General features: G+C 39.8%; 2 protein-coding genes across 14 annotated transcripts in view; one reads left to right on the forward strand and one right to left on the reverse strand.

The window, feature by feature from the left end:
* The window catches only part of DAW1 (dynein assembly factor with WD repeats 1), a 249,458-nt gene that overhangs the window by 15,418 nt on the left and 206,546 nt on the right, over positions 1-27,494 (forward strand). For 5 of the 6 annotated variants that reach the window (XM_048314894.1, XM_048314895.1, XM_048314893.1 and 2 more), the window contains exons 10-13: positions 118-232; positions 1,272-1,348; positions 3,287-3,449; positions 4,030-5,291. In XM_048314894.1, coding sequence (XP_048170851.1) covers positions 118-232; positions 1,272-1,348; positions 3,287-3,449; positions 4,030-4,064 — 390 coding nt within the window. In that variant the 3' untranslated portion in view covers positions 4,065-5,291. Of the gene's footprint in view, positions 1-117; positions 233-1,271; positions 1,349-3,286; positions 3,450-4,029; positions 5,292-27,494 lie in introns of those variants that run through there. The other variant, XM_048314897.1, reaches the window with a different exon arrangement.
* LOC125331034 (SPHK1 interactor, AKAP domain containing) overlaps positions 8,619-27,494 on the reverse strand; it is a 66,108-nt gene continuing 47,232 nt past the window's right edge. For 7 of the 8 annotated variants that reach the window (XM_048314883.1, XM_048314885.1, XM_048314884.1 and 4 more), the window contains 8 exons: positions 25,448-25,582; positions 23,696-23,951; positions 19,699-23,434; positions 16,169-16,348; positions 14,194-14,280; positions 13,133-13,185; positions 12,864-13,048; positions 8,619-10,830 (listed from right to left, as the gene is read on the reverse strand). In XM_048314883.1, the coding sequence (XP_048170840.1) occupies positions 10,687-10,830; positions 12,864-13,048; positions 13,133-13,185; positions 14,194-14,280; positions 16,169-16,348; positions 19,699-23,434; positions 23,696-23,951; positions 25,448-25,582 (4,776 nt within the window). In that variant the 3' untranslated portion in view covers positions 8,619-10,686. The remainder of the gene's footprint in view (positions 10,831-12,863; positions 13,049-13,132; positions 13,186-14,193; positions 14,281-16,168; positions 16,349-19,698; positions 23,435-23,695; positions 23,952-25,447; positions 25,583-27,494) is intronic. The other variant, XM_048314891.1, reaches the window with a different exon arrangement.

A 27,494-nucleotide genomic window follows, 5' to 3' on the forward strand; every position in this document is an offset into this window, starting at 1 on the left:
TTATTACATGTCAGATATCAGAAAGGGCCTCTACAAGTTGCTTTTTCAATCAACTAGCTATCTATAAAGTATATTAATCAAAAGAAGCAATCCAATGCCCCCTGTTGATCTGTGCAGCTGTGGAATGCTGTGACTGGGACGCACATAGCGACGCTGGCAGGGCACAGGAAGGAGGTGTTGGATGTGTGCTTTGATTATGCTGGGCAGCGCATTGCAACTGCCTCTGCTGATGGTGAGTGAAGGGCCTGGCACTGCTGGGACCATTGCAACTGCAGCATGAAACACCTTTGTCCTTTCCCTTTGGCTCTGCTTTGAATGTAGCTTGATGAAAGAGTACTTAATTCAGTCGTTGCATTACAGAAATTGGGCATTAAACTTGAAAAGTTTTCTCCAGTGAAAAAGTTCTTTTCATACTCTAATCAACTCAACATGTCTTTCCGCTTTAACATCAAAGTTGCAAGGAAATATTTCACTTGTGGCTGGAAATACATTTTAAATGTGTAGGTAAATAGCTTTTGAGGGGTTTTATTTGGTGGCTCAGATTTAGGCTTAAATGAAAAAGTAGTTGGAACTTTACTGGTGGATTTGCTAGCAGGCTTTCCTAATGCACAAGAGAATACACAATAAAGAGATAGTGAAAGGAGCAATTTTGGGTTTTTATTGGTATGCAGAAATTTTACATGTTTATTATTTGTCTAGGAATCACAAAAAATAGTTTTTTATATTCACCTGCTCCGTTATTTATATTATACAGCATAATGACAATACCATTTTAGTTCTAGATACACAGTTCCAGAAACAGGATACCAGGCTGGATGGGGAGGACTATTTGGGTCTCTTTTCCTGTACTTTCTATATTAAGACAAAAGACAATGTAAAAAGTTTCCTGAAATTTAATCAATACCTTATTAAATATGAGGAATAGATTGTTAAAATTAATATCTGAAATATAATGAAAGCTTTCTGAATATATTGTACATGCATTCTGAAATTACAGGCTTCAGTAGTCCGTGTTCTACATGGACCTTTGTATTCACATTTTAGATATTTTCCAGGTGAAACCATTTCTGGTCAGGAAAGGAAGTCAATCTTTTCCAAGCAGATTACAGATCTTGTTAACATACTTTACCCTTGGAGGGAACTCTGTGATGATTGCCTTCTATTTCTCTTGAAATTAAACCTGAGGATGAGTTCCTTCTGACCTTATTGAAATGTTCTTACTGAAATGCATGCTTAAGCATAACAATCACATATGGCTCCTACTGCAACAGGGTCAGCAAGGGTCTATAATGCAGAAACAAAACAGTGCATTGCAAAGCTAGAAGGGCATGAAGATGAAATTTCAAAGGTAAGTTGTGTGTGGTTTGCACCTTTTTTTATTTGACTATATGTGAAATCCAATCCACCAGTTATTCCATGACACAGGAATACTGTTAAAGAATGTGGTGGTATAATAATTAATATTTAGGATTGATAGGTCTGGCTAAGAAGTTATCTTTACTAAGAGAACATTCCTTTTAAAAGCTATCAGACAACAATTGTTTACCAATTCCCCACTTCTGAGCTAAGACAATACTGAGTGTGCTACTCCTTTAGGTTCCAAGAGCCACCGCTCTGTATTGTCATGTCATTTACCATTTGACTTCTTAGAATAGTGGCAGCTACTTAAGTCCATCCCTCCAAAGGGCTGGACACCTGGCTTTGTTGCCATTGAAATGACTGGTTTGCCTAAGCTCTTTCCTTTTCCTGAAGCAGTTTGTCAGTTGGGTCTGCAAACCCTCTTGGTAGAGAAGGGAAAACGGAGAGGGAGATGCTCTCTGAGTGTTCTTTCAGTGTGGTCATTGTTAATAGAGCTTCTGTCTGACCTGCCCTAAATTGTGCCTATGTTATTCTGCCATTGTAGTCCCACGTTCTCTGACAGAATAAGCACCAGGTTTTTACTCGTTGACATCTTAAGGCTGTTGCCTCTAAGGCTTTTACCATCACCCTTATCCCTTGCTTCTACCAGATGTGCTGCTCTTTACTCTTTTTCATTTCTCTGCACACCTGGTTTATGGAATGGAACAGAAAAACTATATTTCTGTGGAAAAATACATGGAGTCTTATTTTCAAAAGTCCATAAGGGCTTTGGAGGTATACAGCCTGTTTCAAGGATCACTTGGTCATGAGGAATGTGCTCATGTGCTTTGCTGGAAGTCTTACCTGGCTCAATTTTGAACACCAAGGTTCTGTTCCAAATACACTTAGTTGCTTCCACCATTGTACATATTTTCAAACTTTGTTATTTGTTGCTTGCAGCTTTTCATTATTCTTTCAAATAGGTAGTTCTCCCTAGCTTCCAAGCTAGTGTGTTAAGTCTGTGCTGCTTTTTTGATGCATTTTGAAGTTGAAATATTAGTATTTTGAATCTAGGATGGTTCTTAATGAACAAAACTTAAATGGTTTCATTCTACTGATTTGTCTATTATAATCATTTCGCTGAGAGAATATTAAGTTCAGAAGGATTGGTCTTTCCTCAGTTGCTAAAATCACTGCAGTATTTCACACTGAGGACAGTCTGAACCCCTGCTGCCAAGAGGGTGGATTAGAGACAGCTTCCATCAGGGGCCTTAGTGCCAGCATGATTTCTGTGCTGAAGAGAGAATCTGCTCCTCTGGGAGCATGTGGAAAGGGCCATGTATTTCTACAGGTATTCTGTGGAGATGTGACCACTTGGGAAGGTTATTACTTGGAAATTGAATTTCTGGGTAAAAGACATTTTGCCCTCAGTGATTAAGCAATTTTGCATTCTATAATAAACTGGTATTTTCTGGTGCTGGAAAAATGTACCTGATTATCTGGAAATCCATGAAGTTTTGGCAGTGAATGTTTATCAAACATAAAGACTTACTATAAAATTAATTGCTTCCAGTGCAAATTCCGGTACTACAGAAATTTATGTTATTTAATGTAGAACTCTATAAAATACGTATAAATTTTACATTGGAATAATAATAACATTTAAATAAAGTTGCTACTTTTGCTACCAGTTGTGATTTTGGGGCTTGATATTTGGAAGATACGATCCTGTAGTAAGGTCATGTTATATAAGGCCTTTGTAAATACACGAAGTTTTCAGCCACAGACGTTTTCCAGCATGACTCTAGTGGAATACGATCCTTTTTTAGCTAAAAAACTATGCAAGAGTTGCTGCTTTCTATTTTCATCTGTCAGTCACTTGATATGCTTCTTTCTCTAGGCATACTGACTTGTTAAGTAACATAACTTATTTCTGTATTTTTTAAAGGTGTGTTTCAACCCCAAAGGCAATTGCATACTAACAGCCAGTTCTGATAAAACAGCTCGACTCTGGGATGCTGCTACTGGACGCTGCCTTCAGATATTAGAAGGTCATGCTGATGAGATCTTCTCCTGTGCTTTCAACTACAAAGGTGATACAATCATTACAGGTAAGTAGTATATTCCATTTTTCTTTTCTTTTTTTTGGAGACACATCTGAAATCTTGTTATGGTAAAAAAAAGTCTGAAAACTTTCCTGGGGCCGTATGCCAAATGCAGGTACCAGCAGTAACTTACAGTATAGTCAAGAAAATCTAGAAATTCACTTTCGAACTGAGGTTTAAGAGAATATGGCCATGGACAAATTTGTGCAAAGGCATGGGCATGCCCTCCCATCACTCCAGTGGGCACATACCAGCACCAGAACAGTGACTAAGCCATTTTCTCACAATGTATTGCCATGAGGGAGGTGTGGATGAGCAAAAAGCAAAGGTTTTTAAATGGGAGCACACCTTTTGTGTATTTGGTACTGAACTCTGGTCAGGTTTCCTTCATTTCAGACAAGAAGTCAGGGGATGCAGGATGATTTCAGCTAAAAATGCTGCCCTAGATCCTGCTGCCTGTTCATAGTTGTGGAGAAAAAAATATTTATGTGTCTCCTGGGTACATTGTTGATGTAGGTATTAACAAAAATGGATAGACTGTGTGATACAGCTAAATGATTCCTTCACCATGTGTGTTTATTACTAGGGAGCAAGGATAACTCCTGTAGAATCTGGCACTGACTGAAGAAAAGGAAGGATCCAGTTTGACGTATGCCTGCCTACTTTGAGTTTCAGAGTCAATAAACTCTGCCTTTCAGATGTGTTTTCTTTTAATCTCTTTGTTGAAGTAGAACAGTTATCTAGATTTGATAGGTTTGATTTAGATATGAAATCACAGAATTGCAGAAGTTGGAAGGGACCACTGGAGGTCTTCTAGTACAACAGCCTGCCCTGCTCAGCACCCTGTCATCCAAACAGGCTGCCCAGGACTGATGTGGGTTTGAATATCTCCAAGGATGGAGACTCCACAGTTTCTCTACACAACCTGCTTAGTATTTGAACACTTGCATAGTAAAGAAAAAAAGTAGGGTTTTTTTCCCCTCTTATGTTTAAATGGAATAGATTCTTGTATTTCAATTTGTGCATGTTGCCTCTTGACTGAGTAGCACTGAGAAGAATCTGGTTTGCTGTCTCAGTCACCTGAGAGAAATCTTGATTAGTGAGAATGAATGCATAGGATGGCTCAATTTCTTTATGTGTAATTTTTAACTTGCAATTGTTTTAATAAAAAAAAATAATAGAGCAGTATATTAATTTCAGTTCTGTAAGGAGTGGTGGTATGCACTTCCTTTGAGTACTTTGTATTATTTTTTTTTTGTGTGTGTAATAAAATATTGAGTTAAAATGCCAGTTTTTCTTTTTGTAATACAGTGTCCCATTCATATTTCTGGAGAAAACCAGCAGCCATTTATGAGCTGCCTTACTATTAACTATTACATGCATGCTGTAGTTAAACACCCCTCTCATACTGACCCACATCTTCCCATTCAATCCATTCCTTTCTGCTCAGTCTCCTACTTTGAACTGAGGTAAAAAAAATATAATATCAGTGGTGACTTCAACTTGGAATCCTGGCCCAAAGATTAAGTCCAGCATGAAGAACCTCTGCTTACCAAGGATTGGAAGCCAAGGATCCTGACATAAACTGAGAAGTGGATGAGAAACTCCTGCAAGTAATTTACCAGCACACAATGAGCTTTTAGCTGGGCTTACCTCTCCCAGCAACTGCCAATAGCTTTCACCTGTGCAGAGCTCACTCCATGTCCTAAGAGAGCACCTGGAAGGGCAGTTGCTCTTTGCAGGCTTAGTGAAGGAGCAGAACAGACTGGTCTCTTCCAGCAGACTTGGAAGAAGGATCAAGAGGCAAAGACGGAGAATAGGAATGTACAGCAGAGAATGAACTTTGAGGTATTTTGTTAATCTGTATCTCTGGGTGATTGTGGACTTGACTTCTAAATGTTGTTAAATTTAGAAGGAAGTTGCTAATGCTGATGTGTTGTGACTACCTCTGAGTGCTTGCCAGTATCCTTGTGTGTAAATGAAGAAATGAAAGTGCCTGTCATCTCTTGGCAGATTTCCTGGTTGTTTCAAGCAGTGTTGTGGGAGAAGTAAGCAGTGTGCTGCAGATCATTTAAAATGAAATTTTCACCAGTAGGCAAAGCGGCTGATACAAATGTTTCTTTAATGCTTGTGGTGCTTCCTGGGTTTTTGTGCAAAAACTTCTGAAGTAAAAAATGTGTATCAGTAAGTTGGAATTGAAAGGGGCGGGAAGGGCAATGCTGTTCTGTGTTGGTTTAGAATTGTCCAGTGTCCCTTGATTGATGTGCACCTGTGATCTGGGGCATTTCCAGCTGACAAAAATGGAGGAAAATTACTATAATGAGATGTATACAGTTACTGTTACATAGTTAAAAACTAGAATTTGACTTGCTGTGTAACTATCACAAAGACAAAAATATTCTTTGGACTGTAATTAGGTTGGTTTTCTTCCTGTTGCCTTTTCCTTTACGATTTTTTTTCTTATACTATGTTAGTGAATCAAACATCTTTAATAGCTTTTGGCTTCCAGCTCTTGTCCTATTTTTGCACAAATTGTGGATTGAGATTTCATACAGTAAGCATTGGACTGGGAGGCCATCTGGGTTCTATTTCTGATTCTTCCTAGATTCCTCAGTGTGTAGAACTGCTTTTCAGGCTAAGTTGTCCAAATTTCATGCTCAAATGTGAAATATTTTCACATCTGGTGTGATTCACAGCACTGCTGGAAAGGATGCTGGCTCGGCACCTTGTAAGAGTTTCAGTAGTACTCTAGATACTTTCTATGAATGCTTTGATCTTAGGTTCTCTGCACCTTGGTTTACTCATATGTGGATTTAATAAATTATAGAGGTACACGTTAGGAATGCATTGCATAAATGTGTCTTCCTGGACCATACAGTGGGTCTTGCAGCAGCTTTATTCCTTTCTCTGATTCCGCTTTAGTCCCTCAGCCAAAATGATGAATCTGTATGTTATCACTCTATTAATTGGTACTTTTAAAATCCACATACCTTATACTCTTCAAGTGCTACTTTAATCACTATGTAATTGGAGTGAACTGTGGCTTTCAACATTACCCTGAAATGCTGACAAACTTGGCTCCCTGTGACCTTATTGAAAAGGATTACCTCAGGAGAGCCCTGAAGTGCTTTAGTAAGGCTTGTCACTGTAGAAATCCTATTTGCTGTATTCTTTCTGTCCTTTAGACCTTTGAAATCCTTTCAGGATAAACCTCTGTGAACATACAATTCTGTTTCTCTGGGAAAGAAGTTTGTGTCATGTAACTGCTCTTGGACAGAACGTACACTTCACAAAGATGGGGATTTCCATGTATGCACACGATGTGTACTTGGACTTGTGACATGTGAGATTCAAATTCTTTCTGAATAGGTGATGACACTAATACTCACACCCACTCATGTTTTAGAAGTGGCATTTTGTGTGAATTTCTTTTTTCGTCTCCTTCAGTGGGATCACTTGCATTTCCCGGGTAGTTGGTGAAAGGATATGGAAATATATAAGGCTTTTTTTTTTTCCAGTTTGCTGCACTTTACTGTCTAATTCTCAGCTGAAGCTGGGAGGAGGATGCAGTACCCGTCAGCCAGACGTGTCTTCACTGCAAATTTTTTATATTAGTTTGATAGTCCAGCTGTTTAATATAACTGTCTGTCCTGCTAAATGCTGCACAATTGCAAAATGCCTTCTGAGGGCCTGTTCCTTGTGATGACTGGGTTCAGAGTGGGTTGGAAAAACTGAAGTAGTGGCATTATAGGTTTGCTCATATGTGGCAAAGTCTTAGGAATGGCTCTGACTCAAATTCTTAAATTGGCCAGTATGGATGTGCTTTCCTTCTGAGCTGCAATTTGTTCTATATAGGTAGGTCATGTGGGTTCTTTATTTCAGTGGACTGGTGGGTTTTTTTCCCCCTCTGACATTTTGAAATTTAGAGTTCAGGATTCACAGTGGCATTCCTATGCTTTTCTGTCATGCAGCTCTGCATGAAACAGGGCAAGAGAAACAGTAAAAATGGCCTCTTCAGAAAAGTTACCCACTGAATTTAACAGACTGTTTTTACCATAGACCACAATAAAATAGTTAATTTACTTGAAGACACTATGTAAACCTTGAGAGGTATGAAAAAATTGAGGTAGATTATAGTTTTCCAACTTCTAATCTCAACATTAAAAGAACTCTAAACACAACAAAACTAAAAATGAAGGTTTTTAAATACCTAATTCAAATACAGTAGAATTGCTTTTTGAAGAATAGCAGATCTACAGGCTAAAATTTGCTCTTCACTATGTGGGTGGTACAATCAACCCTTGGGTGGCAATGCACCTTCCCCTGAAGCTGCCTTCAGCAATGGGAGCACTGCAGCCATGGTTGCTGCTCCTGTGGGTGGCCTCTGATGGCCATGGCATCTCCTGAGACATCTTCAAGAACTTCTCCAGCTCCCACTTGAACGTGTGTACAAGTCTTGCATCCTCTCATTTGATAACTTCTCATCTCTTTTTGTTTGCTTTGAATCTGGCTTGTGTGAATTTAATTTGTTGTGTCCTGGTTTTTATTGTGAAAGATAGTGAGCAACCACCCCCCATGTTGTTAAAAACCTGAATCGTGCTCATGTAGAGGGAGATTTTTATCTAAGGCTGTATGTAGTATGTTGTTGTCATCTCGTTGTATTTAATGCCCACTCCTAAAAAACGCTGAAAAAAATTAAGGATGGACAAATCCTTTTCTGATTTAGTCAGCAAAGTTGTGGTTTCCTTTTCTGTGTAGTAGTAGAAATACTGTTGTATCTAGGCAATAGGGCAGTACACAAGGAGAGGGAACTCCTGTCTCTCCACCCTCCTGCTCACTTTGGCAGGTACTGAAAGCAGCCAGAGTGAGCACTAAGAGAGATTTGTATGTTGAGAGTTATTCTGGGCAATCAGTGTATCACTTATCTTTTTTTTATTTTGATATTTTGAATGTTATGTTTAGCCTTTTATCTCTTGAATGAATTGTGGAACCCTGAGTAGCTTTGGCACTGAGGTAAGACCTGGAACTTGCTCTGACTTGTTTTGGTCAGAGCCATGGATCAGATTTATCATTGAGAAGCAGAGTTTGAGCAGCTCCAGGGATGGCAGGCAAATATTTAATAGGTCAAAAAATCCATAGCTCATTTGTGGACTTTTTAGGAAGGCAAAGAGGACACACATTATAACATAAATTTATTTCTGAATAAATTACAACATTAAGAACTACTGTTCAGAGAAACTGCATCACACTGTTACAACTCTGTCATGATAATTTGTGCTTTGTAAACATTTATTCTATCACAACAAAAAATTGTATACTGACAACTAACTGTATTTGGCTTAAAAATAAATACACTTTTCCATTTATTAACCAAACAAAGCACTTCAAGTCTATATCTCTTGGTGCTTTTCCTTAGCTCTCAGCCTCACAATTGCTGAGCATTCAGAGTTGCCACTCATGTTAGTGGGAGTTACAGATGTTCAGCAGTTCTTCAGGGCTGGCCCAGTGACTGCAGAATTATGTTCAGTATTTGCAATAATTGACCTTTATTTTGACTGTAAAGTGACCTCTCCTGTTCTGTTTATACTGCAGAGTAGATGGAGAATTACTCATGTTACTCAATGCTCCACATTAGATTTTGATTGGCTAACAATTTGTACTTTGTAACAAACAAGTGATGCAATCATGCAAGATTCATAATGGTTTTAAAGATAAAACTGAGAATATGGCTCTTTTTCATAAATTATTTAAAACTACTTAAAAATTGTCAAAAATATTTAGTGCAAAAGGATAGGTTTTTTTTTTTTTTTCCCCAAGAAATATTACAGAAGCATATACTGTTATACGGAAAATAAAACTTCTCTTAAATTTTTTTTTGGGAATAGCAGGCAGGTATTCTATTACACTATTTGGGTAGGAGAAATGAAAAGTATTTAAAAAAAAATTGCAGATGAGCTGTGATGTTGTAAGTTATTTTTTCCTTTAAATTCAAACCCAGTCTCTTTGGCAGAGTCAAGAGAATGTACCACTAAGTGCATGATACCAACAGATCATCTCAACAGGACGATAGCAGAGTATATCTTATCAAACAATTATAGAAATGCTATAGGAATGTGAGCTCTCACATATGGTCCAAACAGTTATATCCAAAATGAATACATATGTCTGCTGAAATTTTAACAAACATTTTGCTTTCTTGTAAGTTACAAAAATTAACACTGAGATGTTTAGGATGAGATGATGCTCTTTTCAGATATGCATTTCTTCACCTCATTAACAATTTATTCAATTACACTAGAATTAAAATAGTACTTTTTTCACTGCTTTTAACTGATATGTAGAATGTTACATAGTGCTTTCAACAGAAGCCCCTTAGGTAACAATTGTACTATCATTATTCCCTTTGGCCAGGCAGGGATAGTGAGGCACAGAGGTGAAATGACACGCTCGAGGTTGCAGGGCAGGGCTGGGGCAGGACAGGACTTGGGAGCTGCTGCTCTGGCTCACAGAGCTGTGTGCAGGAATCTACCAGGTATAGCTAGACTGAACTGCACTTCTTCCCAGGGAAAAGGAATCAGTTTTATAAGGATAGTAACTGAGAGACTGGATTTTCTTTGGGAAGATTGCAGGAATCACGAACAGCTATGGAAGAGAAATAAACACATGGGAAGAAACGAAAATGTGTTTTCAGCAGCTTTTTATTGTGCTGTCTAACTGCAAAGGTGTTAAGGGTTCAAAAGCTTTTACCCCTTAGCAGATTATGGGGATTAAAAAAAAATGATAAATATTACTTATCTAGGGACAAGGGTGTCTCCAGACATTCTGAAACACACTCTGCTTCTAACAGTTAAACTGTACAAATATCGTGCTGTTTTAAAACTGAATGTTAGTGTACTATCCCATTTTACCTGACCAATTTAATCAAATTGATGAAAATGGAGTATATTAGATAATTACGCCTTTACTATGTAGTTCCTTAATTCAGAAGGCTAAAAATCCATCCCCTCATTGTACAGTGCATCCTATAGCACAACATATCAAGAGTCCCTCATGACACAGAAAGACACAATAAATTTGGGTTCACTTTGTTCCTGGGTCAGTTGTGGAACGGACTTGTGATGTTCTTCTAGAGTTTGTACATCTTTGCACATTTTATTCAGTGATGTTCAGAAATCAGAGCATTACACAAACCACTGCTTATTTAAACTGGAATAAAACAGAAATGCTGAACCACTGAACTCTGTTAACCCAATTCAAGCAGCCAATCGAACAGGCTGGGTGTCATCTCTCTGCCCTCCTCGCTGAGCTTGCAGTACTGCACCACGGCTTGGAAGATATCCCCCACTTTCCAGGACTTCTGCTGAACTAACTGCACAACATCTAGAAACTGAATAAAAATAACCACAATGAAATACACTTAGGATTTGGTGAACATTTTCTAAGGTTTTGTGAAATGCATGCACACAAACCCTTGTTAGCCCACCCTTTTTAAATGCACAGCTGTATGAGGGAGTGGACACCATTCGGTGCACAGCACCATCAGCCTTCTTTCTATTTATAAAAACTTCATTTCTCAAGTTCCATAGCTCCCCAAAGACTGATAGGCTCTCATGACATTTTCTAAATTAACTGCTTCTGTCAATTATTTCTGATTTATTGCAATGAAAGTAACAACAGAGGAAGTGAGTTTGCTAAAGGATCACTATTTTCCTTGTTACCAACAACTTGTCAAAATAATGGAAGTGTGACTGTCCATCTTTAAAAAAGTATTTTTTCATGACTGTTAGCTATATTTTAATTTACACTTAATTTTCTGTATTTCCATATATACATCCCATAGTATTTAAAATATTCACATAGTACTGGTGAGAAAGAATTTTGTGTAAAATTTTGTCACATGAAGACATTTGTCACAGCTGTTGTTGAATCATAGAGAATATCTGTATTTGATTTTTTTTTTTAATTTCCAGAGAAACCAGAGGTTAAATATATGTTCTTAGGCAGCTGTAAAAAAATCCCAAGTTTTGTCCACTTTGTACTTAAAAATGGGCTTTACAGGGTCATCCATCTGGTCCTTCTTTTTTCTGAAGCACATAAATGAAAATCAAAGCTTTTCACTTCTCTGAATTTCACAATAATTAGTTTGCTCCTTCTATGTTTCCAGTTTTAAACAACACAAGAAAAGATTGTGTCTCTAGTTAGTGTAGCTGTTTGCTATTTACATACTGAAGCCTAAACTTTTAATATGTATTTTAATGATATTTAATACACACGTGATTTCCAAGAACACTGTTGTAGGCAGGATGCGCTTCATTATTCCCTAGAGTATTTTTGCAATTGAATTAACTGTTTGCCAAAGCACATGGGTAAAGCTGACAGCTGTTTCTTTAATTAGATGCAATTTGGACTGTTGCTGTTGAATGCATTTTAAATTATGTTTATGATTCCCAAATGCATGTACTCAAGAAAATCAAACAATATCTCTGCTGCTCAAAATGATCTTCCCATAAGAGACCAAAATACTGATTTGTAATACTTTTTTATTAATTGACTTAAATACTAACATGTTTTTAAGCCTTAAAGCTTAAGCTGCTCTTGCTGATCTTGGAAATGGGTCTGTTTTGATCTTTCCTGAAATGCTGGGGTTGGTATTTGGTGGTGTCTACAAAGGAGCACCAACTGATCATTCAGGAATGAATGATGTCTGCAGTTCTTGTGGCTGTTTTGGAGTTCAGTGTTGCTCTTGGCTCTGACTTGGACTAACACCTCAGAAAGTTTCTCAGTGATCTGTGTCTGTCCACTTCTCTTTGCAAAGAGACTTCTGCTTTCAAAAGCTGTATCCCCAGCTGCAGCAATTTATGAACAGCCAGGCACAAGTTCAGACCGACCTGAGGCCACCCTGATCAGTGTTGCAGGCAAGGCAGAACACGCATAAGGACTGAAAATCTTAAGTCCAAACAATGTCTCACATTATAGTGACCACGTAGCAGAACTTTGTACATGTGATGTCCACACACCAGTGTTTTTATTTTTTAAAGCTTTGTACTTAAACTCCATGTAAACTATGTGTGGCCTTTCAAATGTAGCCACATAAAGGACTGTTAATTCTGCCTTGGGCATTGGTATTTAATGTATCATTAATATGAAAAAGTGAACAGATTAATCAAAGCATGCCATAGAGACTTTGGAGAAGGTCTCATGGTGACATCTGCTTGTGCCATAGACAATCAACTATATATTTCACATGCTTAAGTTCTGACACACCTGTCCTCTCATTCCTTTCTCCAATAAACAGTAGTATTGCCATCTTGCTGTAATGAAGATGTTTTTGCATCTGCTTTTAAGCTCAATAGCTTAAATAAATCATAACTGCCACAGTTATGCACACATTAATAGTATGCCCAATTCTGTAGACACTACCTTTTCAATTCTGTTTTCCTGAGATTTCTTAAAATAGATGGTTGGAATTCCAAGTTCAGAAGCAGCTATCCACTGCAGGGTGGCTCGCAGCTCCACATCAGGGCACTCTGGTTCCAGATCGAAGTTTATCACCAGGAGGTCCTTTTGACAGTTGGCTGTTCCCACTGAAAGCTCAGAAGTACTTTCTGGAAGAATAATCCCACCAGTTACTGTGCAATTACTTTTGTTATCTTCAAACTGTATATTTTAATTGATATGGTTCAACTTACCCTCTGTGTTTTCTGTCTGTTCTTTAAGGAAACCCTTTTCTTCTACTAATTCACTTAGAAACAAACAACAACAAAGTTTATTAGTCATACTTAGGAACAGTCTACTAAATTACTTCATGATGAATAAACTTCTCCCTCAGTGCAAGACCCAGAAAACTGCAAGAAAAAGGTTACATAGGACGAAACAATAAAATGCTGAATATATTTCATTATTTAATCTGTAAATCAGGAAAAGCTGAATTGCAGCATTTTTCTGTAGTAGGATGAAGCACTTGTGTTAGTTATGCCATGTATTACGTTTCACCAGGATCTGTGTATCTTTACAGTTCATGTAATGACAAGCAAATGACATTATGGTAAGACACAGCAAGTCTCATAACCTGGGTGGAAATGCTGAATTTCCAATGTCTGCATTTTGCAGTGACAATTTGCTGACGTCACTGACTTCAGGAAGTTGCCATGTTCAGTATGTGATGTGCAGTCCATACGTTTGTGCAGTGGGTGTGCCCTGGCTGCATAATGATATTCACCAGCTGGCAGGTTGTACCAGGATCTTTAGGCAGGATGTACTTGCACATCTCTTGGTAACTGAATTGCATGTTCAGTAGAAACGTTCCCAGAAACAACAGGTAAGATGTACTGTGGGCCAAATTATTATTGTTATTATTATTGGAAAGAATGCTATTGGATTTTTAAAAATTGCTTTTAATTGATCCTTATTTGCTTGACCCTACTTGGTATTACAGTAGAGTTTTGATAATATTTGAAGTTATTAGAGAAGAAGGTTCATATGACAGAAAACTGAAACTACAGAGAACTGTCTTGTAGACAGGGTGGTTGATGGATCTGTGTTCCCGATAGATCCACCTCAGTGGATTTTCCTGTAATCTTTCACTGTCTGGTGCCCTCACTCTGCACAGACACCTGCATGTGCTTTTTCCTGAAACCATGGGCAGGCACAGCAGCAGGTGCAAAGCAGGGCTTGGCACGGTTTTGGCAGTGTGAACGATTTGCAGTTAAAATTGGACTAAACATCAAGTCTCACTTCAATGACTACTTACTTAATCATAGGAGAAGATGACACGTTCTCCTGATAAATTTCCAGGTCCATAATGCCAAGACTGCTAGTTGTACTGCTGTTGCCATTGCTGACAAGGCAAAAGTTTAAGTATTAGTGCCAAGCTGTGCTGAACATGTCTCCATACATCTTTTAAAAATTTATTTCTGTACAAAACAAACTGGGGAGGAACCCTGTTCCATAAAATCAATTGTGCTCAGCAAGTGGTTCCCTGAATGAAGCACACTAGTCTGCTCAAATTAACGAGTCTTTTATTAAAGTCATTCTAGATGGAGCATATATCAAATGCATCAATGCATCAAGTGATGCTGTAAATTGGAGGAAAAAAAGTGGACTCTCTTCTTGGGAATGGCTCATGCAATGAACACTTGGCCTCAAACAAAAACCGAGTCTGTGTGAGTCCTTGAAAAGAAAGATTAGCAGGTCCAGAGATGTCCTGCAAGAAACCTGCAGAGATCCAGCTACCTCTGAACACAGGGAGTTCTAGCAAGGCACTGGCTGCCCATCATAAAATTACCTGTAAGGTGAGTCCACGCTGGTAACCAGCAGCAGTTTCAGTCTATTACATCATACCCCAAATACTATTTTGGATTGGATGGAACCCACAGGTACAGAGATGGCCCCTCATGTTTCTGACTACTCTGAAAGACTGAGATTTTAATTAAAGCCAATGCTCACTGGGACCACAAATACACAGAAGTATTCTGTTTGGCTTCTTCACAAGGATGAAGTAGCACATTTGAGAATATTTGGAAAAAATAGTACCACTTTATAACATCATTATAAATGTGACAGTGAATGTTTATGCAGATACTGAAATAATCTCAGGGACAGGTTGTGAATTTGCTGGCTGCAACTCAATTACCATGAACAAATTCTGTGTGGCAAGTCATGTTGAACCACTTAATTTTTACTGGAAAATGAACTAATAGTATTTTCCCCTACATTAGAAGGATTGATTAGACAGTTCCTTTCCCCATCAGGGTGTTCTGAGACATTGTCAGCATGCCATGCATTCAGACTTGCTGTAGCAATTTCTGTTCCAGTGCAGAGCTAAAGGCACAATACTTCAGCTCTCTCAGACCAAGGACTTTGTTAAAGGTTGATACTGTAATAACAGGATGAATGTTCAGCTGCTCTGACAGCCATGTTTTGTTCAGTAATTTCAGCCAGCCAACAGTGCTCTCTGACACAGACTCCTTCTTTTCCCTGCTTCATTACCATAATGTCTTCCCTCCTTGTCATCTTAATACTCAAGAGAAAGATGTAATTACTTGATAATATTTTAAAACATAGTCTAAGAGCATGTGAAGGAAAAAACCTTACTCAATTTGATGCTGTGAAAGGGCTGAAAGTCAAACTACCATCGCTCTATATGAACTCCAAGGACTAAATAACATTTTCAAACATTTGTCCTGACTTGGAACAAAATCAGCACATAGCAGTAGGAGCTCTTGAATTTATGTCTACTCAGGGAAAAATTGGTCATCCTCTGTTAACCTGAACCCCTGTGCCAGCCTAAGCAGATCAGGGCTCAATCTTTGTTCTCAGTGCATGGATTTCTGGTGGGAATGGCAGCCTCATCAATCTTGGCTAAGGAGGTGCCAAAATAAACATTATGCAAACAGTAGCAAATAAATCAAAAGAAAGACTGTAGCAATTAATTTGTCCAATGGCCTTTTTGCTGTAGGACTGAGACACTTCAGTGGTGCCAGGAGGTTTCTTCTTTGTCTGAATCGAGCTACTCACCAGTAGTAAAAAGACATGGCTGAGAATCAGAATGCGGGCAGTTTTTTTCCCCTTATTAAAAAATAAAGAGATAAAGTGTGCCATTAGACATTCTTTACAGTATTCTGAGAAATCTTGAGCTGTTGCCTCTCACTGCTGATGCAGGGTAGGCAAATCATTGGCTGGGTGGACAGACCCCATTATAGAGTGAGAAGAGACAACGTGGGTACCTCAGGGAGCGCTCACTGAGCTGCAAGTAGCTGCTTGTGTCATCAGGATTGTCCTCATCGTTGGCAAGCTGGGACCAGCTACCAGTGCTTTCTTCACTGCTGCTGAGATGGGTTGGAAAGTCTTCAGCTGTTTTTGTCTCTCCTATGATTTCAGCATCCGATCTGCTCTGAGGACTGTTGCTGGCAGGGTGATAGGGAAGGCACATTGATCTTGTAATATAGGCAAACAAACTGGTGCCACCAATCTTTAGGCAATGCTGCTCATTAAAGTCAACCAAGCTGCAGAATTAAGAGATCCAAAAGACTGGCCAAGCTTATAATTTATATATACAGTCCAGTAGAACATATGGTCTGAAATGCTCTTAAAAAAGGATTTTCTTATGACTGCAATAAATAAACACAAACTCTAGATTTAAGTATGCATAGAAAAGTTTTAGCTCATACAAAAAGATTTAACATGTATTAAAAACCTGATCACTGTAAAGGTTTATTGCTTAGTGCACTTCAGTCAATCAGTGGTTGAAATATGTCATATATGTTAGTGCAGAGTGACAGCATTTCTTGGAAATAGGTATTGCTGCTAAATCCCTGTCCTGCTAAAGGTGAATAAGTTTCTTGACAGGGTTTTCTACTCTGATAAAGAAATGAAAGGAGGAAAGTATTGTGGGTTGTGAAGCACTAATGACTCTGAGCCTGCCATGTCCTTAGGATCTTCACTGCTTAGGCTGGGGAAGGACAAAATATTGCGACAGGTAGTCAGAAACCAGACTGAAGATGGAGCCCAGACTGAGTATAGAAAATACAAGGTTAAGGGAAAAACGCTTTCTAATTCTGCATGCTTGACATATGTCACACGTGTATATTTCAAATATATGTACACATGCTCCCACAAACACACACAGAAACAAAAAAAAGAAACTCTTTTTGCTAAGTTTTCAGAGCTAAACTTGGCTTTTGATTCAAAGAAAATTAAATAATAATCAATCCCTCCAATAATTATATCACTGTAGTGCCAGAATAACAAGTAAAGCACAACTGTAGTTTCATTATATTCACTAGATAGTCTGCATTTGCAATTTAGGGATTAAAGCAATGTTATGTTCTGTACTGAACCCTCTGCAGAACCTCTCTACAGAAGTTCTTGCCTTCAGACCTTTTTCTGTAGTTGAGGCATCTGCCTTCAGTTAGAGCATGAGATCACACCAGAAATTCTATTGCTCCTGAGTAATTACCTTGATTAGGCATATACTGAGACAATGTCATTGTGGATATCTCTTTTTGCCAAGCTCTCACTCTCAGTTGTTGTGTTAATGCTGGATGACAGAGATGTAGCCTGTGCAGGGAGAACGGGACTTGCTTGCCTGGAGCTCTGCTCCCCCTGGCAGTCAGCTCTGCCAAACCCCTGTGTCTCCCACCCCTGAGCCCTCGGGCACAGAACTCTGCCCCCACACTCTCTGACACGTGGGCACTGAGCAGCCAGGCGGCAGGGCAGGGGTGCTATTCACGTTCTTAGTACAGGACAGGTAGCTCCTGAAACCTGGTCCAAACCACAAGAGATTTGTGTGGGCGCTGTTTCTTGGCATTTTGGGTTTTGTTTGATTCATTATGCAATTACATCTCACACCAGTGATGCTTTGAACTGACAGTTCCCCACTTGTGAACAGTCACTTGGAACAGTTTCTGTATAACTGTGACAGGACTGGCTCTGTTGCACTGCCTACGTACAAGAAACAGCTTTTTTCATCGTTGAAGGCCTGCATGGCTTTTTTTCCCCCCCCCCCCCCCCCCTCTAATTGACTCTGTCTGCTTGATATTTTGCCTGGAGTCCTGTGTGCCTGTATCTGAACTAGCAAGTAATTTCAGGCAGTAGGAGTGGATCAAAGCAATTTCTACTGATGCTTTTATAGCTACATTATATATATTTTTAGGTTTTCACTTCAGCCTAGACTTAGTCCAGACAGCCATGCCACAAATGGTTCAGATCTGTGTGAAGAACCACTGGAGGCTTTGTCTTCCCAGCAGGGATATGAGCACATCTGGAGTGCACTTGGGCAGCTGCTATTTGAGATTGCTTTGGAAGAACTCTGCATTTCATGTTGCAAATGAGGCTGATGCACAGAAACAGAGGCAAGTTGAACTGAACTGCACAGCATTGCTGAGCCAAGAGGCTCATGCACGTGTAGCCTCTAGTTACTAATTCTGCCCTACCAATCCTATTGCTTTAAACATGTCATAGCCACGTTGGGAGCTCTGCTTCAAAAAAATGAAAAATTATGCAAGGGCTCATAAACTGCAGAAATAACTTCATTTTCAAACCGTTAAGGTTCCAAATAGATGGATTTCTAAATTTATCTTACTAAAAGCAGGTTGCATTTTAAGGAAGAGGAAGGTTAGTGGGGGAGAGTCAGTATGAAAGACTAGTGACACCATGGTAATTATCCACCTAATTGCTGCCATACACAGGAAAGTACTTACAATCTATGTACTTTCTCACTTCAAGAGAGAAGGCACTTGTGCTTTCTCACTTCAAGCAGAGCTTTGTCAAATGCCAAAACAGAGCACTGCCTAGAATAAAATGAGCTACAAAATGGTTTCTAACACTAGCACCTGCACTCTTTCTGCCACTCTGAGATAATGGGGTGCTGCAGTGCTCCAAGAGACTGGCAGTTTAGATACCATTAAAGTAACAGATACAATGAAGTACAGTGATAAAGAGGCAGTGCCTTGAGAACGAGCATTCCCTTAACCTCAGAGCACCCACAGCAATCGTCTGCATTTGCACTGCACTCTCACACTGGGCTCACACTTTACCTTAACCAAAGCAAGCTGCAGATTTCTTAACAAAAGGAGTGCAGCTGTAAGGAGAGGGTGGTAAGCTGTGATGTAAACTCCATGAAACAGCATTAAAACAAAATGCTCTTCTTTTCCCTATCTAAATTCTACCAGAGAAGTATTGAACTAAAAGAGGTGAGGCCTACTTTTACTCTTTTATTTCCTTCACTAAAGAATTTTTATCATTTGTAGCTCCAGACTGTAAACACAAAGTTGAACTTCAAGCTCTCAGAAGTCTGGTCTTGTTTCCAGGTACACAAAACGTTACTTGCAACAAGCATAGCAGAGAACTACAGGTGAAATCCTGCTATCTTCTGTTATACACTAGCACTGATTTTTATTTATCTATTTTTTAGTTCAGATATCAGCCTGTGCTAACTAAAAGTTTAAGTTTTTGTCCATCTTTCCTGTCTTGATTATGCGAGACTTAAATGTCTGTAGAGAGAGAACTTGTCTGTGCAGTATTAGATTTAAATCTTAAAACCGTAATGTCATATTCAATGTAAGTTTTCTCCAGAAAAGTAGCACTGTGACACACGATTGGGTGATTTTATGCCAACAGAAACCTGTAGTCAAAACTTAGCCTGCTTATTTCTTTAAAAGTACCTCTCTTCTTCCTTTATCAAAATAACTCTCACTGGGAAAATAAACCAAAGACCAAAGCAATGTGCTGGCTGATTTGCTGTTTTGTCACTCACCTATTTACTGGGGAACTGGAAACCATGTGTTTCCCATCCACAGCTTCTGGAGGCTTTTCTTTGCTTTGATGCCCCTTTCCAGATGGGCCACATGAAGTTAAGGACTCCAAGTCTTTATCTGGCTCATCTCGTTGATCAGTTTCTATCTGAATTAAAGGCACTTCCCTGTGCTGTCCTGCAGGAAAGCTTCCAGGGCTCTTCACATGCTCTTTTTCCTCATCCACATCTACTTCTTCCATTTTGGGTTTCGACTGTATCTGAGTTATGCTTTGGGGATGTTTGCTTTCCAGCATGTGTTCTCGGCTTGTATAATCAAAGGAATCCTGCTGGACCACAATTAAACTTTTACCACTTTCAACAATATTTGCAGCCAGTCTTTTTGCATATTGTTCCACATGTGGTGGAGAATCACTGTAAAACTGGTCAGCCTCTGCAGCCTCTGCCTCATCTGCTATGATTTTGTTCTTGCGCATCAGCGATTCAATAGAACTGGCCCACGTCTCGTGGATCAGCATATCTGTGATCTGGTCAGTCTTGCCTCTCTGGTACAAGCACGAGTCAGACTTGCAGAGCCCCGCAGAAGCCACAGTACTGACAGGCTGGACACTTAAGGAATCTTGGCGATGGTGGGCAAACCCATCTAAGGAATTTGCCTTAATTGGAACGTTCACTGTAAGCCTGGAGCCTGATGATCTGCTGTCAGGCATCGATGACTGCCGAAAGCAGAAAGGTGACCGTAGAGAGGGTGCCAGCAAACTGCCACACCAGTCCTTTGAATTCCGAGAGGAAGGTGGATTATCTTTATTTTCCTTTTCGATTTCTCTTAGCATATACCTATAAAATTCTTCTGTTATACTTTCTGTGCTGGACTGTTTGGATGGGCAACTTGGTCTTACATTAAGATGGCCATTTTTCTTGGCTACCTGTTGCAAGGCAGAAGTTAAGATGTTGTTTGCATTTTTTCCTGCATAGTAATCCAGTAATAAATCAAAACCTCTTCCTTCGTTTTCCATCTGGTTCACCATAAATCTTGAAAATTCATCTGTAATGCTTTCACAACTAGACTGCTTTGAGACAGAACTTGTCTGGCTCAGAGAGTGACCAAAGCTGTTCATTAGGCCTAGGGTACTGAAAGAGGCTTTGGAATCTGAGTCCTCCTCTGGTATGCTCTCACAGCTTGAGGCCTTGGCTCGGCTCCATCTTTCACAGTGCAGTCTGTTCCTGGGGTGGTTTGGACCTTGCCAGATGCTATCAACCATGGAGAGTTCGGTGAGGTTCATGATCTTGGCAGCCACTTCATTAGCAAAGAGGTTGACAGAATCTGGTGTGTCCTCAAGGTTTATAGAGTCATCTACTACCCTATTCATCAATCTTTCCTTTAGCTCAGGATGCTCATCTGTTTTTCTTTTGATCTCACTAAGTCGAGGTGCCCTGTGCTTCCGAACCACAGAACCACTGGTATGGGTTTCCTTCTTCCTTTTCATGGTTCTGCATGATAAACTCTGGGTCACTAGATATTCATTGCCTTTCTTCCATGCACAGAACCAGGGCTGCTTGCCATTTGAATTTTCCAGACAAATGGCAGCTATTTCTGTTGCCATAGAAACAACTGTTTCTGCCAATTCTTCTGCAAAATCTGTTATACAATATTTGTCCCTTGAATTTTTCACCTGTAGCACAGGCTGAGAAGGAAGCAAAACATGGTTTCCTAATAAAGACAAGCTAAGTTGAACATCATTATTTAGCACAGAATCACACTTAATCTTGGCTTGGTTTTCTGTATTTATGGTGGCACTGGAAGACAGCTGTTCTTGAACACCGTGCCTGCATTCACTGTTTGCAAAGGTATTTTCTCTGTCTGAAAATGATCTGTAGTCTTTCTTCTGATGATGACTGTTACTCTGATTTGGGGATTTGTAACAGTCTCGTGCAGTTCTTTTCAGGTATCTCTTCTTGGGAGATATTTTTCCACTAAGTGTGTTATGCCCTGTATCTCCACTTGGTTCTGAATTCAGTGTGGAATCTTCGTTGCTATTTACATCTTTGATATTAGTTTTCCAAGTGCTTGTGACCTTTTCAAGATCTTTGATAGTACTGGTGCTGTAGGATGTACCAAATGTCTTAGCTGCAGAGTGATCAAGGGGGTTGTGTGAAGTTTCACCTGCTCTTGCCAGTGTTGGCCATCCTTCTGCTCTGGTTACTTTCTCTGCTTTTGTGCCCTCAGGAAAGAGAGGAGAACACTCTTCGACTTGCCTGATGTCCTTCATTTTCTTGCAAGTGAAATATATTATATTAAAAAGCAACTCGTTTGCAGTCTCTGTGAAAATGTCTTGTGTACTTGAGCCGTTCTCTGAATGGGGTTGTAGCTGTCTCTTCTTCCTAACCTCTTCCATAGAATGTCGTAGAATAATACTGGATAAGTTTTGTGCAAGTTCATCTCTGATTACTCCATCAGCACGTGGAATATGTGGTCTTGCTGCTGTTTCAATAATTTTCCCATTTATAGATTCCATAAAATGCCCTACATTTTTGTATGTGTTGGGTTTGGTCAGAATTACGGATGCCTCTTTGAGAAGTGCCTCTGCAATGCTTTCATTCAGCTTCTCCATGCTGCTTCCTACAGCTATGCTACAATGCAGAGTAATGGCTGCAGAGGCCTGAGCAGCAGACAGAAGTCCACTGGAAGTTGCAGGGTACTTCTCCTCCTTTGTTTCCCCCAGGCCACAAATGGCTACAGCACTTGCTACTTGAGTCATGCCACAGAGCGCAGATGGGAACGAGTATTCTGTGCCAGCACAGTCGTCAAGGAGCTGTGAGGATGCTGTGTGCACCTCTTCATTAGCAGCCACTCCACTTCTAGAGTCTGTCACTTCTTGGTCCTGGCGGAATTTCTCTGCTGCCTGGGGACTGGAAATGGTTCCAATGACAGTGGCTGCACAAGCCAGAGCCACTTCCAGTGCACTTTGGTCATGTCCATTTGAATGTTCTTCCTCAAAGTAATCTGAAACTTCAGCAGAGCTTTCTGCCTCAGCCCAGTGGCTCAGGCCGGGGAAGGCAGACCCTGGCCAGTCAGGTACATTCTCAGAACTGTCTGGACTTTGCACGATGACAATCTTTGGAAGTTCGTTCCATGATCGGGAAGCAGAAAAATCTTCTGACTTACAGGAGCTTCCTACAGAGATGCTGACTGCAGCCTCCTCACTGAAACTGGGTCGAGACTGTGACAGTCTAATGAATGCATCCTGCAGAACAGATTCTGCTAAATTTGTGGCATACTGACCTGTGGTCGCCTGCTCATTTTGTGAGGGAGGATCAGTTTTCCTGATAGCTGCACCATCTTTCCCATCTGTCTTGCTGCTCTGTTTTGTTTTTGGGTCACCCAGAGGCTCCAGCTCCTCTTTAGCCATTTTGGTTACAGATACATCTTCTAACTTGAGCGCTGAGTTTTCAACCTCACTAGTAAAATTAGTAGTACTAAATGATGAAGTACCTTTTTCAGCTAATTCCTTCTGCCACAGTATTTCCTGGTCTGACTTATCTTCAGGTTGTGAGATGCCATCTTCTGCCACAAGATTCACAGTTTCAGAGACCTGAGTAGCTGCATTATCTTTATTAATACAGTTCCCTTCAAGAATGAATGGCAACCTGGCTTTTCTATAGTGAATGTTTTCAAATCCCTTTCCTTTATTTTTTTTGACATCTGAAGATGCTTCTGAAACATTTAATTTTTCATGACCTATTAAGAAAAATAAAAAATTAGTTTTTGCAGAGTAACTTCTGACTTTAAAAAGAAAAGAGCTGCACAACTGTGTACTACATTACTGCTCTGTAAAACTACTGCACAGCCAGGTATCTTGTCTTTGAACAAAAATTTAAAAATAGGAATGGCTGTCCATTTTCTAAATCACATATGTATGAGTGCAACTTCTGTGAGCATTGCTATAGCTGTTGTGCGGTATAAACAACAGCAGAATTATCTCAGTCCCCCTGCTTTTACCAGCTTTATATTCATCAGCCTCGTTGTCATCCTCGAGGTGCTCGGAGGCCGTGAGGAAATCTTCTTCTATTGAGGACACGGAGCAGTTCGTGTCATCCTCGGGCTTTAGGACACGGGTTTCTATCTGCAGCTGCCTCTCCTGAACGAGCTCAAGTCCAATCAGAAACTTGTTTATTTCAAAAATGATGCAGCTTGCGCTGTTTCTCCTGTCCCCCCTTGCACATTGAACCAAGCAGACATCTGCCAGCCAAGGACACTAGAGGGGAAAAGAATCTCAGTTATTTAATTAAAAAATAAGATTTATTTTAAGCTTCTCTCTCTATAAATATCTCAGGAATGTTCTGTTGCAAAGATGTGACATGATTTGTCATTTCAATGTTAGTAACAGTGTGCGGTTACATGTATGCCAAAATAAGACTCCTTGCTATGACAGCTTTTGTTACACAAGTGTTTTAGTAGGGAACCCAGCTGTATCACAGGGGATACCTGGAAATTTTGTTGAAATTGCCAAGTTGTTTGTTTTCAATCAACTTCTTGTTTTAATGACAGACTTATTTGATGTTAGTCATCTGACATGCTGTTATTAATGGCCTCACACTACCCAGTATTACCTCTCTGGCGGGGATTGTTTGTGGGCATGAATTTCTTTCCAGGATAATTTCAGTTGCAACACTTGTTTGAAGGCAGCCCTGTAAATACCAGCTGATAAGATTGTGTAGAGCAGGTCACCCTTAGATGCTCCAGCAGACCATTTTTAAATAATGTTTTATTTTTTTCTTTGCTGCTCTTACTCTCATTCCCTTTTTGTCCAAAGCCCCATTATCTCAGGCCGATACAACCTCCCACTGGAAATGGGGGTCCAGTGCACAATGTCCTCAGCCTTTATATACAACTGTCTTACCTAGAGAAGCTGTACAGTTAAGTTGAAAGTTGGACAGAAACTGAGACGAAGGAACTCTTGTTATCCTCATTTTACTGATATTAAAACCGTTGGAGATTTATACAGTGACAGAGCTGAGTTGATGTCTCTGCATGGACCGTGCTTGTTGTATGGATGTACCCTGAACCAAACCCAAGATTCTGCAGCTTGTGATCTTGTGCTTTGAACTCCAGGCTCCCAGGAAAGAGTCAGGCTGGGTGGGACCAACTTTGGATTAGATTGAGGTGAAAGTTTCAGGCTCTGCAAAAGATGCCCTGGACCCCCTGGGCATTTGCACAGTATCTAGCATAAGCTGGCCCCATCCTGGACCTTTTGTCTTTGACTGTGAATGCAAAGCAAGTATCTACTAATAAAGAGAGTGGGATGAGTGTTATGCTGGATTAACACGTTTATTAGCCTGTTCTTCCTTTCCACCTAAACAATGTGTCTGAACAGAAAACCAGGTAAATTAGTGTGCTAAAACAGAAAAGATAGATTAGATAGCTGCTACGAAATTGAACCAGACTTGGCCTTACCCTCCCTGAAGGATCAAGTGCTAATGTGGCTTAAAGCATTACCAGCTGCAACCCAGACGTCTGCAGGATCCAGAGGGAACAGCAGGATCCCTTAGCTATCTTTGTGTACATGGAGTGTGTCCCCTCACCGTGCACCACACACTTAAATCTGTCTGACAAAAGTCTGTTTGTATGTTTGCAAACTTCCACTCATCTCAAATTGATCTCAGGTCTTTGCTTTCAGGTTCCTTTTTCCCATTTTCCAAATTCCATCCTTCACAGGCATGATGTGATCTTAAAGATTAGTTTGACTCCTACCTGGGGAACTTCATAATCGGCCTGAAGGTTTCCTGATGTTAATCCACTCAGCAGGACTATTTCATTTTCCTTTGGTGGCTGTACGTTCATCGAACTGATGAGTTTGGGGAGATTGGGCGAGACACTGATCAACTTCTGTAGTATGAAAGAGAGATGTTGCTCTCAGGTAATGAAGTCTGAGTTGCACAGTTATAAATATTAAAATGAAATATCACTTATAGGCATCCCTTTAGAAAACTCACTTGAAAGGATTACTTCAAGTAGATTATGAATAGAACTGGCAGCATTAAAATGCACATTCTCTTTCTTTTGAAATACCAGACAAGACAAGGATGACAGTGTAAACTTTTGCTCAAGTGTCCAGCAGGACAATCTGCCATTCTTCACACTGTCATGTGCTAAACAGCTTGATTGGACAGGTGCATCTAGATGCTTCCTATGACATGTCGGTTCCTTAGAGACTGTGAAAACAGTGTCTCTCTTATGGTTTGAAACAGAAAAGCTTCAGTAGGTATGGTAATGAGAACAGGGCACATCTTCCTGTTTTCCTCTAGGCATATGACCAGCAAGAAACCAGTGGAAGTTACCTGGAAATTGCCGACCAAATTGATGCAATGCTAAATATGGAACGACAAAAATGTCAGAGATATGTGAAATACGCCTTTCTTTGCTGTTACACTGCATACCTTCATGACCTTCCATTTGTAATGACACAGTCACTCCCTACATGTTATGTATTTGTTAGAGGTGAAAGCAGTAAGTCACAGCATCAGTGATGCTACACAGGAGATCTGTACTGCCCCCAGTGCGTGCAAGGGACATTTGTGCTCCTTTGTGTACAAAGGTGAGGCCAAGAAGACAACACCTACTCTGAGAGTACAGTTGTCTCTGCCAAGGATCTTGGTGTGCTTGTTCTGTGAACAGAGAACCAAGGCTGACCCCTTACAGCAGGAGCAGAGTAAATACCACCTCCATTTTCTGCACTAGCACGGTCCATGTGTTAGTGCAGAACATGTGACAAAGCCCTTCAGGGAGTGCAGATCTTGGGTACCCAGCCATCTGCTTCAGTTACTAACCAAGGCAACAATACTTCACTGTTCTTTATTTTCATCCTCAAAATACTAAGCTTGCAGTACTCTTATTTTTCCCTGGATTGAATTAGATGTAATAAAACTTTCTGGCTTAAAAAGCTAAATCAGTATTGGGGAACAGTTCACTTTTCAGTGGACTGATCTTCAGATGAGACTAAGTATTTTTATGTGACATAACTGAATTCAGTGCTTCAATTCAGTCTGATGATTCGCTGCAGTATAAAAATGTTCTCATCTTTTTTTTTTTTTTTTTTTTAATTATAACCTTTCTGTTATCACAAACACTTCCTGAAGTATCTCTATTTTTCTACTGCCCAAATTGCCACATTTTATCAGATTTCTTAGGTAGGAAGTTACGGCATTTGACATATCTTTTACTTCACTTCTCTACCTTTTGTTCAGAAAAAAAAAGAAGTCTGGAAACATCACTGTTTTACACAAAACCCTCAGTTTAACCCAGTCCAAGGTTTGATCTAACACAAAATCCTAGCAGTACCTATTAGTAAACCAAGTACCTATTAGTAAATAGTTATATATTTCGTATGAACAACAGCTGTGCTACCGTCTTCAAAATTCTTCTAAGAAATGCTTTCACCACACCAGTGTATTGTATAAAATTCCACACCACTCAATGCTAATTTACAAAACCTGCTTATTATACACAAAAATGGGGATGAGGGTGTTTCCTCTTGGAAAAGAATGCATAGCACCTGTGCTAGCAGAGAATTTTTATTACCTACACTGAAAACTGAGTAACAGATGTCTAGTTCTAAGACTGAGAGAGAAACTTTTGGTGTCTCCTCTTATATTTTTTCCTCAACAAACACTCTAAACAACAATAAAACCACTGCTCATTAGAAGACAACCAGTGCTTCTGTGGCTTCAGTAAAGTAAAACCTCTCAAGATGTTCTGCACAGTTAACCTGCTGATTCAATAGAAAAATAATATTGCTGCA

Source organism: Corvus hawaiiensis, chromosome 10 (genome assembly GCF_020740725.1).
Source record: "Corvus hawaiiensis isolate bCorHaw1 chromosome 10, bCorHaw1.pri.cur, whole genome shotgun sequence".
In the NCBI taxonomy this organism is placed as follows: domain Eukaryota; kingdom Metazoa; phylum Chordata; class Aves; order Passeriformes; family Corvidae; genus Corvus; species Corvus hawaiiensis.